Raw genomic sequence first — 22,919 nt, forward strand, 5'->3', positions numbered from 1 at the left:
GGGCTATGCTGCCCTAATAAGCCTCCAATAGCTACCACGATTTTTGGAAGGAAGACTTTAAGTTTAACCTTGGTCTTCACCCTGTCACAGACATTCACTTTGTTCTCTCTACTCTTTCCCCCTCAGCATCTTTAAAACATGCTTGTTTTCTCACTTTTCCAGTTCCACTGAAGTGTCTCCAGTGGGAAATGTCAACTGTTTCTCTCTGCAGAAGCTGCCTGACTTGCTGAGTATTTACATAATTTTCTGTTCATGTTTCAGATTCCCAACATTTTTTTTTGCTTTTTGTATATTTTGATTATTAGTTACATAATGTAATTGTGGTACTACTGTGCCATTGTAGCTGTTCATTCTTTGTATTTCCTGTATCAAACATTACATTACTGTCCAGAAAATTTCTCTGTATAGGCCATCCCTGCATTGAGTGGGAGGGTTGCATTCCTGGAAAGTGGGTCTTATCGTGATTTTCGGTAAAGCGTAGTCACGTCAACAGTGCATGCATCAAGAAACGAGTTGAAAAAAAAATTAGTTGACTTACTCCCCCGCAAATTTTGCAAGAGCAAATTTTATTCTGTATCTCAAGTTATTGGTTAATTTGTGAATCTTTGTAACTTGTATGTCCATAATGTGGTTGTCGCCTGTACTAATTAGCACAGAGTGAGTATGTAGGTTTGGTGCTGGTCCTGTTCCTCCATTAGAAGGTTGAGGGTTTGTCTCACTCAAGATCCAAGCAACTACAGTAAAGTGGGGGTGTGTTGCTGCTGGAGGAGTGGTGTTGATTGGGTGCTGTGTTGTTTATTTAAGTGGAGATTTTGCTGTCCTCTAATCCCCTGGCATTTTTTTTCAAAGAAGACTGTCATTCAGATTCTCCCAGTATTCATTTCATATATTATTTTATTTAAGTACTTTTATTGGTTGTTTTGGAATGTCATGGGGTCAGGATAGTTGCTGTGTGAATGCAACTTTCTTCCCCATAGTAGTTCAATCCACTCCCCCATCCTAAGGAATTGCTAATTTCACTTCCATTAATATGAGAGGTTTCTATGTAAGTACAGATATTTAAAGTAGTTTTGCTTTTGAAACCCTTAAAATGGTCATTGGTTGAGCATTTGTAATACTCCCATATGAATAAAGTTGAGAGTACAAGAGTGAATTACTTTGTAACTTAAGTGCTGCTTAGTCAGTTTTGGATATATAACATGTAACACTTTTTTTTCTGATTTTGATTGCTCTGCTGTGGCCTTGTGAATCAGTGAACAGTATACCTATAGTGTAATCTTGAAGGGTTTACCATGAAAACAAATGAGTTTTTTTTTCACTCACTCGCAGGTTGTAAATCATTAGCCCATCAGAGGGCAAATCAGCAATTAGTATTCAAGGCTGGGGTTGACAAGACTTTGAAATCCTGGGGATATGATGATCAAATGAAGAAAGAGTACAAGCCATAAGGGGATCAAGCATGATCTTATTGAATCCCAAAGTGGCTTCAGGATCTATATAATTGAGGATCTGTATAATCACCTCATGGTATCTTCTGATGAATAAGTTTAACTGATTTTTGTTGCTTTCTTGAAAAATGTATCTGATCATGTTGGCACCACTGACTAACATTCCAATACTGGAAATCCAAAAGTAAAAGGAAAAAGACTGCTGGAGATACTTCACTGGTGAGACAATGTCTGAGAGAGTTAATACTTTCAATCAAACTTCTGGTGGAGGTTATTGACCTGAGACATGAACATTTTGTCTCCGCAAGTGCTGCCTGACCAGCTGAACATATCTGGCATTTTGATTTTAATTCCACTATTTACTGAAATATCAGTTACGCCCAATGTGAAAGCTCCTCTTTTGATCCTTAATGAAAACTAAATGGATTTAGAACCATACTTTCTCAATAACATCATCTATGCTAATAGTTCTTTTGATACTATCTCTCCCTATCTCTTTTGAAATTTTCCCTATCTTTCCTGAATACGTTACAAGTTCCTAACCCTCCCTGAGGCAGGTCAGTATGTTATTGCCCCATGTGATTATTTGGGCTTGTATCTCTCAAACCTTGTTTCTGACTATTTCTGTGCATTCACTTCTCACCCATCCTGGATGACTTTGAATTTCTCCTGAGCGATTCTGAAGTATTATTACTGAAGTTCCAGCCTTCTAACATTTGGCTGCAAAGGGAAAAATGTAGATGAAATGCATTTATCAAGTAATTAAAGCAAATAGTTTGCATTGACATACAAGTGGTTTTCCTGGCTAACTGAACTTTTACTGAGTAATTAATATGGTTGATGTTTTATCAGGGAATGTTAAATTTGTGAAGGGCATTAACCTGGAAACTTAAGTGGCATCCAAGCCAACATCTGTGAACAGCCGGGTTTGAAATGTGTGTGCTTACAGATGAACAGTATGGTGTTTTGGGAAAGAATGAAAAGCAGGAAGGAGTAGCAACCTGGTGGTAACTTCATTCCAATTCCTTAACTTAATTAGAAATGCATATGCATCTTGAGCATAGAGTTGTAAAATGTCCTACAGATCATGCCTAAGAATTAATGTACCCCACAAGAACAATTTATCTTGGCTAAAAAATTCAAACTGTGATTTAAGAGTAACTTCACTGGGTACAGTTGCATTGTCACTGGTCAAACCATTTAAATCTGGATAAAATCCCTGTTGGAGAGAGAGACTCCATATCTGAGCAGAATGAAACGTGTTTGAATGTCCACTCTGTTGAAGTTCGTGGATTCGATATTTTACTGCAACGGTCAAAAATGTTGCATTTCGGATTGGTTATTAAGTGGTTACCATGTTACAGACCCATGGCTGAAGAATAGTTTTTTCTCACAGCCTAGTGTACTGAAAAGCAGTTAACTGGTTACTCATCTGTTTACCCAAGTCATTGGATTTGAAAAAAATTAATCACACTAGGGTTGAGAAATCTGGATTGACAAAAGCTGCAGTGTGGATGGAAGATCAAGTTGTTTTCGTGAATCGTGGATTAAGTCTCATTTTGACCTTTCACATATTGCCTTGGGAATTCATTGTAGTGTGGTACTGGTCTTCCAGCTGATAGTGATTTCAAAAGATAGGCTTGAGTGAGGGGTAATTTGAAATTGGAATTTAATGTCGGCTATAATTGAGAGGGGAAGTGTGGAGATAAGCTGCAACATGTTAATTGAAATGTGTTTCATTTTGCAGGGGGTAAGCACCAAGATCCATTGAGAGAAGGAATTGAAAAAAATAGTTTTCCCAAGAACAAGAATGCAACCGAAAACGAAAAGAAAGCTGAAGTGACCAGCACAAGACAGGCTGGTTTTAAAGCTGATGAATCGCCCTTGGATAGTTGGGATGAGATCATGAAGAGCTCAGGGTCACCCTCTGAAATGCATCAGAGGACAGAATTCCAGCCATGGGTTGGTGGACTTGGCCGGATGCCGTGTGTCAAAAATGAGGCTTCTGATGGAAGGCAAGGCAGACATGGAGATGCTTTATTAAACCCCGATAAGCCCCTGGAACTTAAAGGTAACCAAGGAATTTTTGAGCGGGCAGAATATTCCAGCTTCAAGGATGAGGAGATAGAGAATGACTCCCAGCCACTCAGGTCAAACTGCAGGACATACTGTCGCTCCAATAAAGGTAAATCAGGAAGTGCTGGCACAACAAATTTTGATAAAATAATTGATGGCACTGGGAGATCTGCTCAAGCTGACCTGATGGCCAAGGACAGCTTAAAACTAGACACCAAAACTTCAGGGACAACAGGCAAGCCATCTACAGCTCGGACTGCAAGAGACACCATTACCTTGCCCTCGTCTTATCTATCACCTTGCAATGTCACGCTTCAGGACACCACAGACAGGAGCATGGATGAATTCACCACCAGTCCAGCTGACCTGGGAGAAGCAGGCCGCTTGCGGAAAAAAACAGAAGCTGCGGCGGGTAAGACTGCTGTCAGATTTCGACCAACCCAGTCCAAATCCAAAAAAGATGCAAAGCTGGAGTTTTTTGGGTTTGATGAGCAGGAGGGAGAGGAAGGTGCCTTCCAATCAACTGGCGGTGCAGCCAACTATAAAATCAAGTACTTTGGTTTTGACGATCTGAGTGAAAGCTCTGATGAGGATGAAGATTCTGAATCAGAAGGCAGGCACCGGAAAAAATCTTCAGTCAGAATGGGTGATATTGGGGATCTTCTGTCGAACTCTGAATCAACAGACTCTCAAGGAAGCCAGTCGCAGTCTCAGCACAGCACAAATACAGGTGGGTGAGCACACTCAAAAGATGACAGCTTGGTAATTCCTCAGCATTTATGTTCAGTTCTGCTTGCTGCAAGGTAGCTGGATTCGGTTTAGTTTTGTGTCTGGGGGAAAAACCCAGTTATAAATTGGACATGGGTTCAGGAGTAGACAACTTAACACCTTCAGTTATTCCACTATTCGGTTGGAATTGGATTATGGCTAATGCATTTCTTAAAATTTAGTAAAAAGTGGAGAATACAAATACAGTAAAATACAGCTGCCACAAGATTCCACCACTGGCTACATCTCTTCCCCACCCCTTTCTGCCTTCTGCAGGGACCACCCCTTCTATGGCTCGCTGGTTCACTCATCCCTGCCTGCCCACTTCCCTGCCTCCTGGCACTTTTCCCTGCAACTGAAGGGGGTACAATACTTGTTCTTGTACCTCCTCCCTCGCCACTATCCAGAGACCTAAACAACCCTTCCAGGTGAGGCAAAAATTCACGTGCACATCGTCCAACCCGAATACTGTATTCGGTGCTCCCAAGTGGCCTTCTCTACATTGGCGACACCAAGCATGGACTAGGCAACAGTTTGCAGAGCACCTGTTCTCTGTCCACAATGGCCATCCTGAGCTCCCATTTGCATGGGTGAGGAACAACACCAACTAGACAAACAACATCTCATTCAGCCTCGATACCTTACAACCCAATGGTATTAACATTGAATTTTCTAATTTCAGGGAACTCTCACCTCCGGTGAGTTTTTTCCCCTGTTCTCCCATTTTTGTCCCTTCCCCCATACCCCTCTACCTGCCATTTTTCCATTTTTATGCTACCTACTATCGACACATTTTACCAATGATGCGTGTGCCCCCCCCCCCAAAATGAAGATTTGGTACCATCTGCCCTTCACTTCTCTCACTTCTCCCCCAGTGGTTCCTATTATCACCAGATTCCTGCACTGGCTATTGGTTATCACTGCATTCTTTCTTATCACTCTCCTAGCTGTTTCTGTCTTCACCCTCTCCATTCCTCACCTGGCTTCATCTGTCTTTTCTGTCTGCCTCCATCTATCATCCCCCTGCCTCCCTCTATTTCCACCCCTCCCCTGCTTTGCTCAATCTGCCCGTCATCCTTCACCCTTCCCTGGTCCACCAATTGTATCTGGCCTGTCTCACCACTCCCTCTCTCCTCTTTATACTGGCTATGTTCCATCTCCACTCTTAGTCCTGATGCAAGTTTTCAACCTGAAATGTTGACTCGCACACTCACCCATACCTGCATTTTCTTGTGTCTGCAGTACAAACCTGTTTTCCAGACTATCGCATGTTACTCCTATTGATACCCCAGTGTACTGCTATTTCACTTTCCCTAACGCTACAGAATAGTTTAACACATTTTCCAGTGAACCCAGTAAGTTTAAAGGGTGGGAAACTGAACCCTGGTAAATTTCAGCAGCTTAACTTCTAATTTGTACGTTTCAGCTTGTACTGACGAGCTGAAAAATAAAACGCTCAGGACCCCAACTCCAGCCACAAACTTATGTCTCTGGCCACACCCTGGCCCCCAATCCAGATCCCCAGATCACACTCCGGACTAATGTGCGAGCTAAATGCCAAACCATCAAGATTTACAGACAGTTGGATTCCAGATTAGCAGAGTTTCACTGTATTCAAAATACTGAGGCAATAATTGTTTAACAAATGTTCATTATAAGGAATCTAGAGCAGAACTAAGCACAAGAGGAAAATAATTAGCCTAGTTGCTGTAAAGTTTGCCTCATGTGAAATTGTATCCATGGAACTAATTAGTACTAAAATTATAGTCAAATGTTCAGTTTTTTTACTTGTGATGTCACACTTTTAAGCTTTTGCAATATTCTGGTCCATCCAGCAACATACACATGAAATCAGCTGCTGTGCGACATCAGAAAACATTTGTCGGGTTCCAAAGCACATTCAAAAATTCTTTTCTGGGTCTGCTGAGTGATTTTTAAATTAGCCTTGATTAATTGTGCAATTAAAGTTATTTGCAGTTTTGATTGCACTGTTAAACAAAAATGAAACACTGTGGGTGGCACAGTAGTTCAGCGAGAAGAGTGCCAGAAACCTGGGTTCAATCCTGTCCTTGGGTGCTAGGTTGGTAGTTTAAATAGCCATGGTAGATTGCCCCTCTTGTGTTGGTGAATGATATAATCTTGGGTTTGGTTTTGGGGGGGGTGGGGGGGTGGTGGTGATGGGAATGTGAGGAGAATTAAAAATGGGATTAATGTAGGGTTAGTGTGAGGGGTAGTTGATGATAATCTGCAAGGACAAGGTGGGCTTATTTCCATATAATATGCTTCTGTAACTCTGATACTTCTATAACTCTGATATTATTCTAATACTCTGATTATTGAGTATATGTGAGATTTTGGTGGAGCTGGGCTAACAGATTTTCTGGTCTATTCAATATTCTATTAATATCCCAATAGATTTTTAACTTTTTTTTTCCAGACGTTAGGCAGTATTATAAATTTTCCAGTGAACCAAGCAAGTTGAAAGAATGCAGGAGCCCAGGGCCAAGTGAGCCAGTAGCCAAACCATTAGGATTTCAAAGTAGTTGGATAGCAGATTATCTGAGTTTCATTCTTTGACTGGTCCATGGGAGGAAATTATGTCTTGATGATCCCCAAAGGTTATATTGTGGGCTTGCTCACTGGCTGAAACCTCCCTTGGGTCCTATATTGCACAGACCCCAGCATTCTCCAATTCTACTGTTTGGGCATCTCCAATTTCCCTTGCCCATCACTGGTGGTACCTTGGAGACATTAACCTCTAAGCTTACACAATAGTAATTTCATTTTAAATTCTGCCAGCATCCCAGAAAGAAAAGACCAGGTATGTCTGGGGTTACTTGCCCTTGCACTTCCAAGTGTTGATAACATGAAGGGGGGAAGAAGAGTAGTGCTGAGGGGTGGGGGAGTGTGAGTGAGAGGAGAAGCAAGTGAGAGATGGGAAAGGGGGACATGTTGGAAGAGGGAGTGAAGTCTGAGGGAGGTGATTAGGGTTGAAGCAAGGAAGAAAGTCCAATAATTTTGATGTTACTCTCCCTTTTGTAAATTTGGGCAATGTCTCAGTCTTTTAAACATGTTAGTCATGTAAATTTGTTGGCAGGTTTATGTACGTTAAGTCTCCCTGCTGTTTGTTTTCCAATTATTCTGAGTAACTGTAAATTCCACCTTTGGCCAAAGGTAATCTAGGCTTGCAAGCTGTGCAAGAATGTTTGGTACAGAGGAGTTCATATTTATGGACCCAACCACTTCCAAACATTTGGAGTATTATTATAAAACACACCCAGGACATTTAATGCATCAAATGACCAAACTGGATGAATTCTCTTTTCTTTTAATGTTGCCATGGGATCTTTTAAACATTTCAATTTATGTTTCATTCAAAAGGACCTTTTATACAAGATTAATTTTAATAAAGCTGTTATTTATAGTTTAAAATCTATAGCTGTTATAGTTTAAAACATGTTATTGAATGAAATTTGCTCAGAAAATGGAAGTGTAATCATATGCTTTCACAAATGAAAGAATACAGAAATTGCAATGTCAATAAGGCCTTAATTTGCATTTGTGCACGTGTCATCAAATTGCACACGCTCATTGTACTGTCAATGAGCACCACTAGTGATGCTCTTACTGGCAAATTAGGACGGAATGTGTCAGTTTGCTCAGCTGCTGGACCAATCGGGAGTTTGGTGGTGAAGCCCTTTCTTGCTGGGATTCTGAATTGTGTCTTAGATCCTCCTGGTACAGAATTGGTGACCTCCCAATGGGATTTTAGTGCAAAGATTGAGGAGGCAAGGTAAGTAGCATATTTTATTTTTGAAATGTTTAATCCTTAAAAGTCAGAATGTCAGACTAAAGAGAGGTTTTGAAATCAGCCTGCTAATTGCACACTGAGACTCATCTGCAACTTAGACCATGCCATTGGGCTATAAAAGGTCAACAAGATAAGTCCTGCATAGTATAACAGCCAGCAGAGCTGCTGCATCACAGCTCCAGCGATCATGTCCTTGGGTGCCATCTGCGTAGAGTTTGTGCATTCTCCCTGTGACTGCGCGTTTTCCCCCAGGTGCTCTAGTTTCCTTCCGTGTACCAAAGACGTACTTGTACGTTGATTGGTTACTGCGTTACCCCCTAGTGTAGGTAGGCAACAAGAAATTGGGGAGGGGGATGGTATTGGGGCATGTGGGAGAGAATAGGTGACAAAAATAGGTAGTGGGAATGGAATTGAAGGGATTGTACAGAGAACCGGCAGACACTAAATGGGCCTATGAGGTAAAACTGTGAAATAACCAGACAAGGCTCCTGCAAGGTTCTGACATGAGCCAGCAAGATCTGGTGTGTTTAATTTTCAGCAAAGCCGTTTAAGCTGTGACTTGGAATTTCTAAGTGTTGTAGACTTTGGTGCTCAGCTTAAAGAACACGCACAGTTTTTAAAAAAAAAAGTGTTTTTGAGGTCGATCCTGCTATTGACTTCAGTGAATTGATTTAAAGCAGGGCTCGTTGCATAAGTATATTTTTCAAGAAGATGCAACTCTATTTTATAATTGCTTATCCAGAAGGGGCATCTTTTAAGCCTCGTCACTTAAAGAGACTTCTCAAAATGCAGAGCTTCAGGTTATGAAGTCATAGTCGTACAGTTATACAGCACAGAAAAGGCCCCTTTGGCCCAACTTGCCCATACCACACAGGGGTCTTCCTGAGCTAGTCCCATTTGCTTGCGTTTGGCCGATGTCCCTCTAAACCTTTCCATGAACCTGTCCAAATGCCTTTTAAACTTTGCAACTGTACCCACCCCTACCACTTCCTTTGGCAGCTCGTTCCATATACCCATCACCCTCTGTTTGGAAAAACCTGTCCCTTGGGTCCTCTTTCCCCTTTTCATCTTAAACCTATTCCCTCTAGTTTTAGACTCCCCCACCCTGGGGAAAAAGACTGTGACCATCCCCTCATTGTATAAACCTCTAAGGTCACCCCTTGACTTCCTTCACTCTAGGGAAAACAGTCCCATCCTGTTTAGTCTCTCCTCGTAACCTGAGCCCTCCAGTTCTGGCAAATTCTTTGAATCTTTCTGGCGTCATCTAGCTTAATCCTATCCTTCCCATAGTATGGTGAGCAGAACTGCACACATTATTCCAGGTGCATTCTCACTAATGTCCTATACAGCTGTAATATGACGTCCCAACTCTTGTATTCAGTACCCCATCTGATGAAGGCAAGCACATTATGTGCCGCCTTCACCACTTTGTCTACCTGTGTTGCCCATTTTGGGGAACTTTGTACTTGTATCCCGAGATCGCTCTGTTCTGCAACACTCTCCAGGGCCCTACCATTTACTGTGGCTGCCCTGCCCTGGTTTAACTTCCCAAAATGCATCACTTCGCACTTGTTTGAGCCCTGAGTTAAATTCCAACTGCCATTCTTTTGCCCACTTTCTCAATTGTTCTAAATCTTGTCATCTTAAGCAGCTGCCTTCTTTTGGTGTCATCCACAAACGTACTAACCATGCCATCTATATTCTCACCCAAATCGTTAATATGTACGACAAACCAGAGGACCCAGCACTGATCCCTGCAGCACACCACTGGTCACAAGCCTCCACTACCATCCTTTGACTCCTTCCACCAAGCCAATTTTGTATCTAGTTGGAACCTGGAACCCAAGTGATCTCACCTTTCTGGTCAGCCTACCATGCAGAACTGTGTCAAAAGCTTTGTTAAAATCCTTGTAGGTGTTTACCGCCTTGCCCTCGTCAGTCCTCTTGTTTGTCTCTTCAAAAGAACAATTAAATTCATGGGACATTATTTACCACACGTAAAGCCATGCTGACTATCCCTAATCAGTCCTCGCCTTTCCAAATGCAGATAGATCCTGTCTCTCAGAATCTCCTGTAGTAACTTAACCAGCACTGATGTTAGGCTAACCAGTCGGTAGTTCACTGGCTTGTCCCTGCAGCTCTTAAATAAAGGCATAACATTAGCCACTGTCTAGTCTTCTGGTACCTCATCTATGGCTAAGGAAGACAAGGTTTCTGCTAGGACCCCAGCAATTTTTTTTCCCTTGCTTCCCACAATGTCCTAGGATACACTGAGTCAGGCCTGGAGATTTATCCACCAGCAGACCACCAGCACCTTCTCTTTTGTAATGTGGATGTTTCGAGACACCGCTGTTCTCTTTCCTGAATTCCTTAGCTTTCCTGAGCTTTTCCACCATTAATACAGACCAGAAGTATTCATTTAAGACCTCGTCTATCTCCCTCAGATTCTTATGCCATTAGCTTCCAATTGGATATTGGTCTGATCTGGTCAGGAAAGAGTTAATCAAATGGAAAAATGGCTCATTTAGTTATTCGATGGTTTTGCTGCAATATATTCTAAAATACATGGGTCAGCTTGCCCAACTGTTGCATACTAAGACAATGTGTAAAGAAGATTTGTTGAATTTCATTTGTGCCATGCAGTGATTTTGTGACCCCTATTAATCCTTGGTGTCTTTAGAAGAAAATCAGTCGTACTAAATTTTTCTCATTTCTAGATGTTTATTAGCATGGTCCTTTGTAGCCTCTTTTTAAACCCTGCTCACAGCTTATCTTCTCACTAGCCTTGTTCTTTTCAACAAACTTGGATAAATTCTACGGTTTGCCCAATTACCCCTCAAGCCAGCCCACATTCATAATCACTTTTATTGATCGTGAAAGATCAAGGCTCAACCATTCATCTTTGTGGTGACCCATTGGTTGCAGTATGTAAACCCACAAATTACCCATTTCTACTCTTTTATGGCTCGAGTTCCATGCTGACCCATTATTCCAAATTCAGATGCATAACTTTTTTCTCATATCTGGCCAATGTTGGCAAAGCAACATTTGTTGCTCGTTAGTACTTGCTTGGAGCTGATTTAAACCAATTCAGTTCTCTCCGATAGAAAGTAAGTCTATCAAATCTTAGGTGGGGAGTTCAAGAAAATCCTATTGGCTTTGATGAGGAATAATATACCTCCGTCAACAGTGCAGGAATTGTCCATTGACCTGACATTGGTTGTCCTTGCCAGCTGTTACTAAGTCTTTAGCTGTCCAACTCTTTTTGCCTACTAGATTAGTGGCTTGTCTGAGGCAAGAACAGAAGTCCACAATTGGGTCAACTTGCATCTTTCAGTGACTGATAATAGTTTTTCAGAAGTCACCAGAAATGTGTCTCTATAAAACTAGAAAACTGAAAACATGCAAATAATTTAAAACTTTTTTCTTGTACAGTCTCCAGATGCAGTGAATACTTAAATCAGAAGTTATACCATTTAAAATTTCCATCTGCCATGCTATCGAGCTGATGGTGGCATTCATTGTGATGTATATGATGGCATAAAGTTCTTTAGACAGTGAACTGAAATTAACCACCAGCAGATATCAGCTGTAGGCCATATAGAGATGGCACAGAACGTTTCTGACCTAATTTGAGCTCCACTTTAGAAGGTGGCATTTTCCCTAATGTCCTAGTCAATATTTACCCCTTAATGCCTGAAAGAAATCAGGCTTTCTTACAATTATCACATTGTTAGAACTTGTGCTGAAATTGGCTGTTGCAGTACTTACAAGAGGATGGTTTGGAAGGGTTTTGACTTTGGGATGTTTTAAGATTGTGAAAAGTGCTGCAAATATGTTGGACTTCGTTTTTTTTAAATACAATCTGAGGAATTTGTGTCAATATTTAACTGATATTCTAACAGAAATTGGAAACATTTTCATTTCCAAGCAATATTACCACAACCCACTTAAAATGTGCAGAAGAAAATTACTGCACATATAAGATGACCCCATCATATCCTATTTTCCTTAATTCAACGGAAGATCGGACGTAAGCCCTTGATGGTAAATAGCCGAAGAGCATATTTATCCTTTGGATCATGGCAATGTTCTTGAAAGTATTGTAAGACAATCAACAATGTGCTAAACTTGCTTCCTGATGTTGTAAATTTAAGTTACATGGGGAGATGGGAAAAATTTGGGCTTTTCACCCTTGAAAGAAGGGAAGAGGGGGTGATCCTGGAGAAACAAGTGTTAGCACAAGTCTTGGGTGTAGTACTGTGTAGCTTTAGGGTCGATAACAGGAAGTTATCATGATAGATGCTTCGTAAGGGTGGGTAGGGGAGAAAGCAAGGGTTGGCCAGATTGGCTTTCCTCATGCAGAAGTGTCCTGTTTTAAATTGGAGATTGTCCAAAGGTATTGCTAGCTAATCATATCCAGCCAAAAAATGTACACTTATGACAGAAGGAAACAATTCACCTATTTCAGTTGAAAAGAGCTACCAAGCTTCCACCATATGTCCAATAGGTCTCCAGCCCATGGCTCTTCAAGTACATATCAGTAACCTTCATTCAATCTTTGAGAGCCTGGTTGATGCTAATTGCCTGATTAATCTGACTTTGTTTGCAAATTGCCCTACGGTAAACTTCAGTAATTAATCAGAAAATCCATGGAGTTCAGAGCACTTTGACCTGCCACATTCAGTCTTGATGTACTGTGACTTGCTATGACGATAGGGACTGGAACATTCTTTACAACCCTGTATAAATCTGCATCATTGTCCATTAGAGACAAACCTGCAGTGCAACCTGTGACACATTTGACCACCTGCACTGGGAAAAACAGTTGCAGAAAGGTTTTGTGAACAGCGCACTGCTAGATCTACTCGTGACCCTCTGCAGAACCAAATTATGGTCCTCGGTCAAGAATGATCATACTTCTGGCAGGTCACAGACTCTATTCTGTGGATAAGAGGGAAGTCATTTGTCATCTAATTAAGAATCCTGGCCATTCATCCAGCCAAAAGTGATGAATTATCATGGAGTATATTTCTGATTAATTCTCAGTATGTCATTGGGTATTAGGATTTTTGACATGCAAAGATCCCTTGTTTTAAAAACACATTGTTAACCGAAGAAGCCTATCTCAACCTTGGGAGCCAATTTGCACACAAGAAGCACCCACGAATGACAATGCAGTCATGCCCAGTCAAATCGTTTCATTGAATTTGTTAAAAGAGATATTGGTCAGCAAGTGGAGGTCTCTCTCCTGCTTTCTGTATAATGCTTTGGGACATATCCTAGATCATCAGAAAGGAGTAAGGGATTTGAATAATGAGGCTGCAATTAATCTTTACAAATGACTGGCATCAGTGATCAGAAAGAAAATCTAAATGAATCGCAGTGAATTTCCTATAAAATAACTAGATAATGTTGACCTTACTACTATTTCAATATTTTATTGAAGTAGAATTTAATTTAAATTACCTTTTGGCGCATCAAAAAATTACTTGTATGAAAGTCTGCTAATCATAAACTACATATATTGGAATATGGCCAGTATTTTGCAGTGCTATACCCTAAAGTTACTGCATTATATTACATTGTTGATAAGAGTTATATAAGCAGCCTTTCTGTTTCATATTGATTGTGGTAATCTGCACTCTTTCAGATCCTCTGGAGTTCAGTGATGAGTCAAATCCCAACTTCCCTGATGTTGGTAGGAAACAAATGAACAGACAGGAAAAAGCCAAGGAAAATACCAGGAAAATCTTCCATGGACCTAAACGGGTAAGTATTCCAGATTGCTGGAATACTCAATAGGTTTTTCATTTGTACAATGCTTGGTCTTCATGCTTGGTGTCCTGCTTGGCTGAGTGGATATGCGCAATGCTTTAAGAACCACATTGTTTCAGTCACTGTTCCCATTCTTGAGAGCATAGATAGCAGGATGAGACCATTCTGACCTCTAAACCTGGTGTACCTTTGGATAAAATCATGCAGTTTCCAGCCTGACTACCTGATTTCCCAAACCGGCGAAGATTTCCCTTTTTAAAGTTCAAAAATCTATTAATGCCAACCTTGACTCAACAACTGAGTTACTTCAGCTCGCTGAGGTAGAGAAGTTCAAATAATGACAGGTATCAGAAGTATAATACAAGAAATAATAGAAGTGGCCCATTCAGTCCCTTGTCTGCTCAGCCATTCAGTAAGGTCGTGGCTGATCTTTTGTCTTAGTGCCACTTTCCTGCACTGTAACCCAGAAGTTCCCTTCGTGCATCTCCTTTTCTCAGTTTTAAATGGCTGATCCTTTATCTTGAGATAGAGCCCTTTTTTTTAACACAGATAGTGGTTGAAATCTGGAACTCGCTGCCAGAGGAAGTAGTGGAATTCGAAACAATCACTATATTTGAGAGACATTCAGACAGGCACTTAAATAAGGGCAAGGTATAGAAAGATATGGACCTGTTGCGGGCAAATGGGATTATTGTAGCTGGGCAAGAATTTGGCAGAGAGGGTGGCCCTGCGCTGTGCAACCCTATGGCGCTAGTTCAAGACTCATCCTCTTGGTAAACATCTTCATAGAATCTACCCTGTCAAAAAAAAATTTCAATGGGATGCCTTTTCATTATTCAAAGCTCTAGGGAGCATGGGGCTAACGTATTGAATTGCTCTTCCACACACTCACCAAGGTCTTGTATAATTAGAGTAAGGGTTTCTTATAGTTAAGTCCCTTTATATTAATGCCTAACAAACTATTTTCTTTCCTAATTGTTTGTTGTTCCAACGTGTTTGAGATTCACCTACGATGTCACCCAGCTTTCCTCTATCGTGTCAGCATTTCTTTGCCTCTCACCACTTAAGTATTAACTTTGCTTTTTCTATTTGTCTTGCAGACATGGATAAACCATACTATATTCCATCTTGCCTGCTTAACATGTTCCTTTGTAGCCTCTTTTTAAACCCTGCTCACAGCTTATCTTCTCACTAGCCTTGTTCTTTTCAACAAATTTGGATAAATTCCACAGTTTGCCCAATTACCCCTCAAGCCAGCCCACATTTATAATCACTTTTATTGATCGTGAAAGATCAAGGCTCAACCATTCACCTTTGTGGTGACCCATTGGTTGCAGTATGTAAACACACAGATTACCCATTTCTACTCTTTTATGGCTCGAGTTCCATGCTGACCCATTATTCCAAATTCAGGAGCCCTAATTTTCTTCACCAGCTTTCTGAAAATCCAAAAATTATTTTATCTGGGTTCCCTGTTATTTAGTCTGTTGCACTCTTAAAACTTGAAATAGATATATCAAACAGTTTTCCTTTCATAAGTGCCTACTCAAACGTCTGTACGCTGTAGTAATACTAATAACGTTACCAATAATAGACTCCTGGATCTTCACTAGTCAGGCTAGTTGATGATTCCCCATGTTCTATAGTCCTTCTCTCTTGAACAAGACTGTTTGCTATCTTTAATTCCATGGGGCCATTTAAAATATTTAGGGAATTCATCTACGTACCTCAACATTTGTAAGTAATCTGATGCCTCTAAATATTCAGTATCAATCCTCTACGTTCTAAGGTTCATGTAATGACACTTCACAGCATGGAGTCTTCTGCCAATTGGTGAGCGGGAGAACCTGTTAAACTGCTCTGCACATAAGTTTCTAATAGGATAGGTAATCTTACAATATCACATGTCTGCTCCATGACTAGCCCTTCAATCAATCAGTTACAGGTCATATTAGTTTTCGTACAGGAATCACTTGAACCGACATGAGAGCCTGCAGAAAGACAAGCCAGTAAGATTCCAAACCCAGCAGTGCAATTTCACTTTACATGTCGGGCTTCTGCGTTTGTTGTTCTAATATCCATGCCACAAACTGTTTTTTCTTGCATGCTGAGTCAGACTAATCAAATAGTATCCCTGTCCTGAGTCAGCAGCTCTTGTCTCTTGTTGAATACGTGATGAAAACTTAGACTGATGGAAACAGTTGTAATTTCCTGCGGCTATTTGAAATTCTTAACCACTTTTGCTTGCTCGTCAGTCCCCAGCTGGTGGAGCTGGTGCCTTCCCCCATGGCCCTGGTGCTGCTGCATAATGGGATCTGTGCTGGAGTATGAAGGAGCAGCAAGGATTAAGGAGGGATCAGTGTCTCGAGTCCACTATCAGTGACCTTTCTGAAATTGGCAACGAGATGGGATGGCAGGGAATAAACAGCTGTTGCTCTGGAGTCTGTTAATGATGGTTTTGATTTCAGATTTCTTCAGACAGCAGCAGATTCAGCTCTGCACTTGCCTGAATGAAGGCCTCTGTGGTTCTGCCAAGAAACCTTGTGTTGCTATGTAAACAAAGCTGCTTGCTACTGTCAGAGGATTAGCCTTAATTCTCATAGCGAGATCATGTATTCATTTGACTTCTGTTTGGATGCAGTAAAACTTCTGTTAAACCTCTTCCACTGACAAAGTGCCTTCAATGGGGGGCCCATCGATGCAGTGGATTCATCAGGTTTTTAGCATTGGAGGGATGAGGGAATGTGAAAACCTGAATGTTCATGGTAAGGGAAGAATTACTGAAGTTGTGGTTAAATGTAACTGGGCATTTGCAGACAACGAAAGTTTCCAAATATTTTTTAATAAATTACTCGTTCACCACTGCCTTTCATGGAAGGACCTGGACGTGTGGCCTTCCTCAGTTTGGCCTGCATGCCTTGAGTCACGTGCAACTGTCATATCAACTAAGGGTGGACCTTGTATACCAGTGTCCCACATCTTGCATAATAAAGGGAGATATGATTATGGAGCACACTTGAACAAACTTCATTCCAAGTGAGAAGGTAGAATCACATGCTGCATTTAGGCACTGGAAGCATCCTGTGGAGGCTGAGTTTTGTACTCTGCCAAGAGCCACTTCATTGATAAGTGCACAAAGTCCATTAGTAAATGGCTCTAGAGAGTTATAATATTAATTGCTGTTTGGGATGCTGGAACATTTTTTGAAATTCATTAAGGATTGAGTGCCCTGCACAGTTGTTCTGAGCTTTTTATATAAGTGGCTACAGTTAATGGAACATTGCAGTGCCAAATGTTGAATCTCCCTGGGCTGCAGACAAATAGAGTTGCACAAACAAAACTGTGGTATGCCCAGAAAGATTTAAGAACTATTCTGATATCTTTTCTACTCTAGTAATCTCATCATCCTGCTGCCATTGTGTGTTGCCCTCTGTGGCAAAGGCCATATATAGCAGAAGCTTTTCTCTGACTCGCCTATTGAAGGTGATGGAATATGTGATGCATGAGTATTGGGGGTGGGAATCAATATGATATGCCTCGGTTTTCCAAAGATCCTACTGACATTCCTTATTGAAAACAAACCTGGGGGTAGGGGTTGTGAAGAGTCAGAGCAAATGTCATTTGGAAGTACCAGCTGTGTGGTAAGATGCATTTTTATAGTCGCTTATTTAATCATGTAGATTCATGCCTTCACCAGCATTATCCCAGGGATGAAAGACCTCTGTGTGCCTAGTGCTTTTTACAATGCTGGGGCATCCATGGTACTTAACACTCACTGTTACATCATAGGAAGGAGCAAGGAAAGCTGGAGAAGAACACAGTCATGCCCTTTCACCTTCAGCTGCTAACGGCAGCAGTGAGGAGATGGAGAATAGACTGGCTGACAAACAAGAGTGTAGGCCTGGAGAAAGATGAATCAATGCATTTAAGAACCATGGTTAGGGAAAAACTGCATTAGGTACAGCATTTGGGAAAACTGTTTTTAGCCATATTGAGTTTTAAGGCTTTGACCCCGTACTACTTCTAGGGAGGAGAACACGAGTCAATATTTAGCATAGATTCAGGAAGACTTGTATATAGTGAAGTAGTCCAGATCTCTGGTGAAATGGAATAGGTTTCTTGAAGGACAGCTGGGAAGATACTTTGGTTGAGAATGTCTTTGTGCCCACTTCTGGGGCACACCCTAATGTTGTACAATATAGGAAATAACAATGGCAATTGGTGATTTTTAGATGCATGTGGTTTAGCAAAAAATTGTTCTGTTTCCAACCAAAATATTCCCGATAATGGAGTATCTGTGGGTTGTGCATGCATCCTTTTCAATTGGAGGCATTTGATGTGTGCAGATTGTTTCTGTATCACAATGCTAAGATTTTGTTTTCAGCTTTTGAATGTGAACCCTTTGCAATCCATTTTCAAGTGTTCATAGCCAGCTATGGAGATACTTGAGAATTTTGCTGAACATTTGGTGTTGGTTGTCAAGTGCTAATAAAAACACAAAATGCTGCAAGCTCTCAGCAGGTCAGCCAACATCGCTGGAAGGAAACTTTTTTTCTTTCTCTCTCCCAGTTCTGATGAAGGTTCCCAGACCTGAAACGTTGGCTGTTTTTCTTTCCACAGATGCTGCCTGATCTGTTGATTGTATCCATTATTGTTTATTATTTCAGTTTTTCAGCATTTGGGTAGTCATTTAATGTCAGGATGTAATACTGAGTCAACTGTCAGTGCAATTGAGACATCCAGAAATGCAGATGATACACACCCTGCTGCAACATTTATTTGACGTATTTGGAGGGATTAGAGATGCAAGTGAACAAATGTATTTCCCTTTTTGTTTTCACTGTAATCTTCAAGGTTTGAGAAAATTGGCAGGAGTTGGAAAGTTATTTGTATCCTTCAGCTCTTCAGAATTTGTGTGCGATTGACTGAAGCATCTTTGCAGAAATCCAGATAAATGCGGAGGTTGCTACTTCTGGAACATAACAAACTTCAATTATATACTAGTACAAGAGACCATTTGGCCCTCGATCAACCAAAACACCACTGCTGATGATTTGTTTTCTTCCCAGAGTCCTGCATCTTGGTCTGCTCATATGATTATACATTGTCAAGATCCAGACCTGACACATGCTTGGCAAATGGTCAAATAATTTCAGGTTGCTAAATTTCCATTTTAACATTTGTTCCTCCTCCAAGCTCTTGTCTACCATTGCAGCCAGCCAATGCTCATTGTTAAAACAATAATTCAGAACTTTGTACAGTAGTAAATGTACTAAATATTTTGAGCTATTTGCAGATCTGTTTTCGGTCTAATATGGAAGTTAATCAGTTAATTTCTAGTATCTTGCCTTTTGGGGTTAAGATAGAAGTTAAAACAGAATTTTAATAATGTCTCAAAGCAAAGAAATGTAAGGTCTATAATAAAGATGTAATTGCAAAGATTGTAAGGTTTCTGAGCTGTGGACAGGAGTCGTATTTTAATGTCAGGCTGATTTGTGTCCCATTTCCATCTGTATTCCATGTTAAAAGGAGAGTTTACATTGAAATGATCTATATATAAAATAGTGTCTGTACTAGTGCTACATGCATGTGTAAAGTTAATAGTTCACACCATCACAATGGCTACAATTAAGTCTTCATATGGATTGGTCTAAGAAAAACCTGTCAAAGAATGTTGCATATGCCAGCTTGTAATAAGGTTTGGCTGAAATAACAAGATAAGGGGCAGGTCACTTAAAACAGTTGTGTAGAATTTTCTTTTTGCAATGGGTGGTGAATCTCCGGAATTCTCTTGCCCAGAAGGTTGTGGAGGCATAGCTCATTAGAAGTATTTAAGGTAGAGGCAGATAGGACCAGGGAATTGACAGCTATGGGGAACTGGCACAGAAAAGGTGTTGAGGCCAGTGTAGATCAGCTGTGATTACATTCAATGAGGAGCCAGGTAGTCCACTCCTCTTATTGTGTTCTTGTGGGGACATGTTTCACAGTGGTTACTATTCAGCAAAGGAAACTAGGGACATCACACCCAGCTTTAAGTTCAGCTGCTGGTCGACGTGCTTCACACAAATTAAATCTTTCTGAAGTGCATCGCTCACTCTGGTAGCTGGTAATGACACAAAATCCCAAATACAGCAGTGGAATGAATGGCTAGTTAATTTATTTTTAGTGGTGTTGGCTGAGGGGGTTGTGATCAGGGTACAGAAAGAACTGCCCAGTAAGCTCATCTAATTTATGAGATATTTCAATATCCACCTAAACCAGCTTTCTTTTTTTTAAAGAAAAGAGATACAGCCATGTATCTGCAATATTGTCTGTAATTTGGTACTGTGCTGGGCTGTCAAAATGAACTGTTTAAAATCTCGGCGTATGACCCTGCAATTATTTGAACTTGGAACAGGGTCGAGCCACTCAGTGTCCGATGTGATAAGGGACTGGACAACTACATGTCTGTCTTTACCTCCCATACACACAGCAAGAACAATTGTTCAGAACACCACAAAGCTCAACTGCAATTTTCCCTCTAGTTCCTGTTTAGGAATTGTCGCCATTCCTGAGGAAGTGTTTATTAAACTATTTTGAAGACACCAATTTGTGATCTGAAGTTACTGAGCATTTCCTGAAGCACCCCCCAGATGGGCATTGGGGATTATATCTCTCCTTTGCTTTATAAGAGCATTGATATATTATCAGAATCAGATTTATCATCACTGACTTAAATAACATGAAATTTATTGCTTTTGTGGCAGCAGTACCATGCAAAGACATTAGCATAGATTACAAAATAAATAGTGTAAAAAAAAGAATAATGCGGTAGTGTTCATGGACCATTCAGAAATCTGATGGCAGAGGGGAAGAAGCTGTTTCTGAATTGTTGAGTATAGGTCTTCAGGCTCCGGTACCACCTCCCCGATGGTAGTAATGTGAAGAGGGCATATCCCGGATTGTGATGGATGTTGCTGCCTTGAGGCACTGCCTCTTGAAAATGTCCCAAATAGCATTAAAATAAGAGGTCACCAAGTAAACAAACTTATTTTGTTGAATCCTTATGTACCCTGTCCACTGAGCCACTGTAAATTAAGGATGTCAAATCAATATGAATGACTTTAGTTAACAACTGGAATAAGGAATATTAGGTTATATATTGCATTTAAGTGTTCCATGTTGCCCACCATCTACTCTGTACCAGTAAGTCTGAGACAGAGGAAGTGGGCAAGCAGTGGGTGAACACAGTCCAATCTTGCCATCTCCAAATTCCTCTCAAATTATAATCTGTAGACACATTATCCCCTTCTACCTCTGTCCAGCAAAGCTATGGCACCATGTAAAACTAATGCAATTACACCTATGGCACCATGTAAAACTAATGCAATTAATATGCTATTACTGTCCCCAATCACCAAGAAATTGAGTTGATGTTAAAAATCTCGACCCAGCACAAAGAACATGCTGCCCAAATTACAGGTGGTAGACAGACTAGTACAGGGCCTGTCACCCACTCGTTTACTTGCTGTAGCCACCAAATCAATCCCACAGCGATCACTTTAAAGCTGTCATTTAACTTCTTAAAGGAAAATAATGCACGTGCTGAAAATCTAGAATAAACTGAAGTAGAACGTAACAGGAAAAAAATCTTCCTGTAGTTTTGTTTTTAACACATCAACAGCTTTGAATAAAGTGTCAAAAGATAGTGATGTGGTTTCATGCTATTGTCTTTAGTGGCCATTAAATTTATAGTGACTAGGTTTTTTTTGCATGGCGATCTGAATTTTTTGCTATTATTTTGGGGGTCATTTTAAGTGCAGAGAGTTCTGGCTTTTGGTTTTCATGGGGAGGTTTTGCCTCTGAAGCACAGAAAATGCTGTTGCCCAATGGCAGAGTAACAAAATGTTATAGTCCCAGTCTTTCAATCAAGTTTTAGGATTGCATCCTACGATACCATTTGTTTAGGGCAATACTTTAAAGAATTTGTAAGTAAACTGGTAATTGAACAATAGTCTTCAAAGAGAAGAGTGTGGGTAGGAAAAGGAATAGGTTAGAAATTTGCATTTGTTTGGCTCTATCTTGATAGAGCATCCCAAAGCATTTTATAGTCAGCGAAGTCCTTTTGAAGTGTTGTCACATTGTAATATAAGAAAAGAAATGTGACGGCCAATTTGCACACCACAAGTGTGATAATGAACAGATTACTGTTTTTGTGATGATAATTTGAGGGTTCAATATTCCCCAGGACAACGGGTTCCCCCTGGGGCTTTTTAAAATGATGCCAAGGTGTTTTTGTGCGACTGGGGGCAGTGATGAGGATAACCAGACACATGGATACCAGAGAAAAGGAGATGCTTGGATGCAATGAAGGTGGCCAACATAGGCTAAATGGTACAATTTTTAAGGTGCAGGAATGGAGATAGTGGAGGGTGTATGTACCCAAAATGTTGATAGTGACGTATTGAGAGGGCATTGTAAAAACGTGTAGTACCTATAATATGGAAATGGAAGAAAGGAGATCCCAAATCTTTACAAAATCTTTATTAATACTTAGTTGGAGTATTATATCCAGCACTTTGAGGATGGCCAAAGTGTATAGAATGGTACCAAAGATGGCAGATTTTAATGATGGATTATTCTTCTTGGAGTTGAGAGATTTTCAGGGGAGATGTTAAAAATAATGTATGTTTTGATAAATTGTTTCCAATGATAGGATGATCTGGAATCAGAGGGAGTAGGTTCAAAGTGATTGGTTTTTCAAAGAAAAACACAGGTGACATGGGAGTACCTTTTGTTTTAAATACAGCAATATACACTCTAGTATGGATTAGCTGAAAAGGCAGAAAAAGCAATGAACGCAGAAAAATATTGTGATTTTCAAAAGAGAAATGAATAAAAACTTTTACACTGTTTTTGGAGAGAGCTCCGTGGGAAAGGTATACCCCTGCCTATTGTGTCTGAGATATCATTACATGAATTCAAACTTAATAATTCCATCATGTTAATAAAAATGGAAAAGTAGTGGTCTTGGTTGTTGAATTCAAGTTTTGCAGTTC

At 40.5% G+C, this 22,919-nt stretch overlaps 1 protein-coding gene across 3 annotated transcripts in view; it reads left to right on the plus strand.

The window, feature by feature from the left end:
• Positions 1–22,919, plus strand: part of LOC127584612 (wings apart-like protein homolog) — a 154,945-nt gene that overhangs the window by 59,880 nt on the left and 72,146 nt on the right. For all 3 annotated transcript variants that reach the window (XM_052041401.1, XM_052041402.1, XM_052041403.1), the window contains exons 3-4: positions 3,196–4,254; positions 13,757–13,875. In XM_052041401.1, the coding sequence (XP_051897361.1) occupies positions 3,196–4,254; positions 13,757–13,875 (1,178 nt within the window). The remainder of the gene's footprint in view (positions 1–3,195; positions 4,255–13,756; positions 13,876–22,919) is intronic.

Source organism: Pristis pectinata, chromosome 30 (genome assembly GCF_009764475.1).
Source record: "Pristis pectinata isolate sPriPec2 chromosome 30, sPriPec2.1.pri, whole genome shotgun sequence".
In the NCBI taxonomy this organism is placed as follows: Eukaryota; Metazoa; Chordata; class Chondrichthyes; order Rhinopristiformes; family Pristidae; genus Pristis; species Pristis pectinata.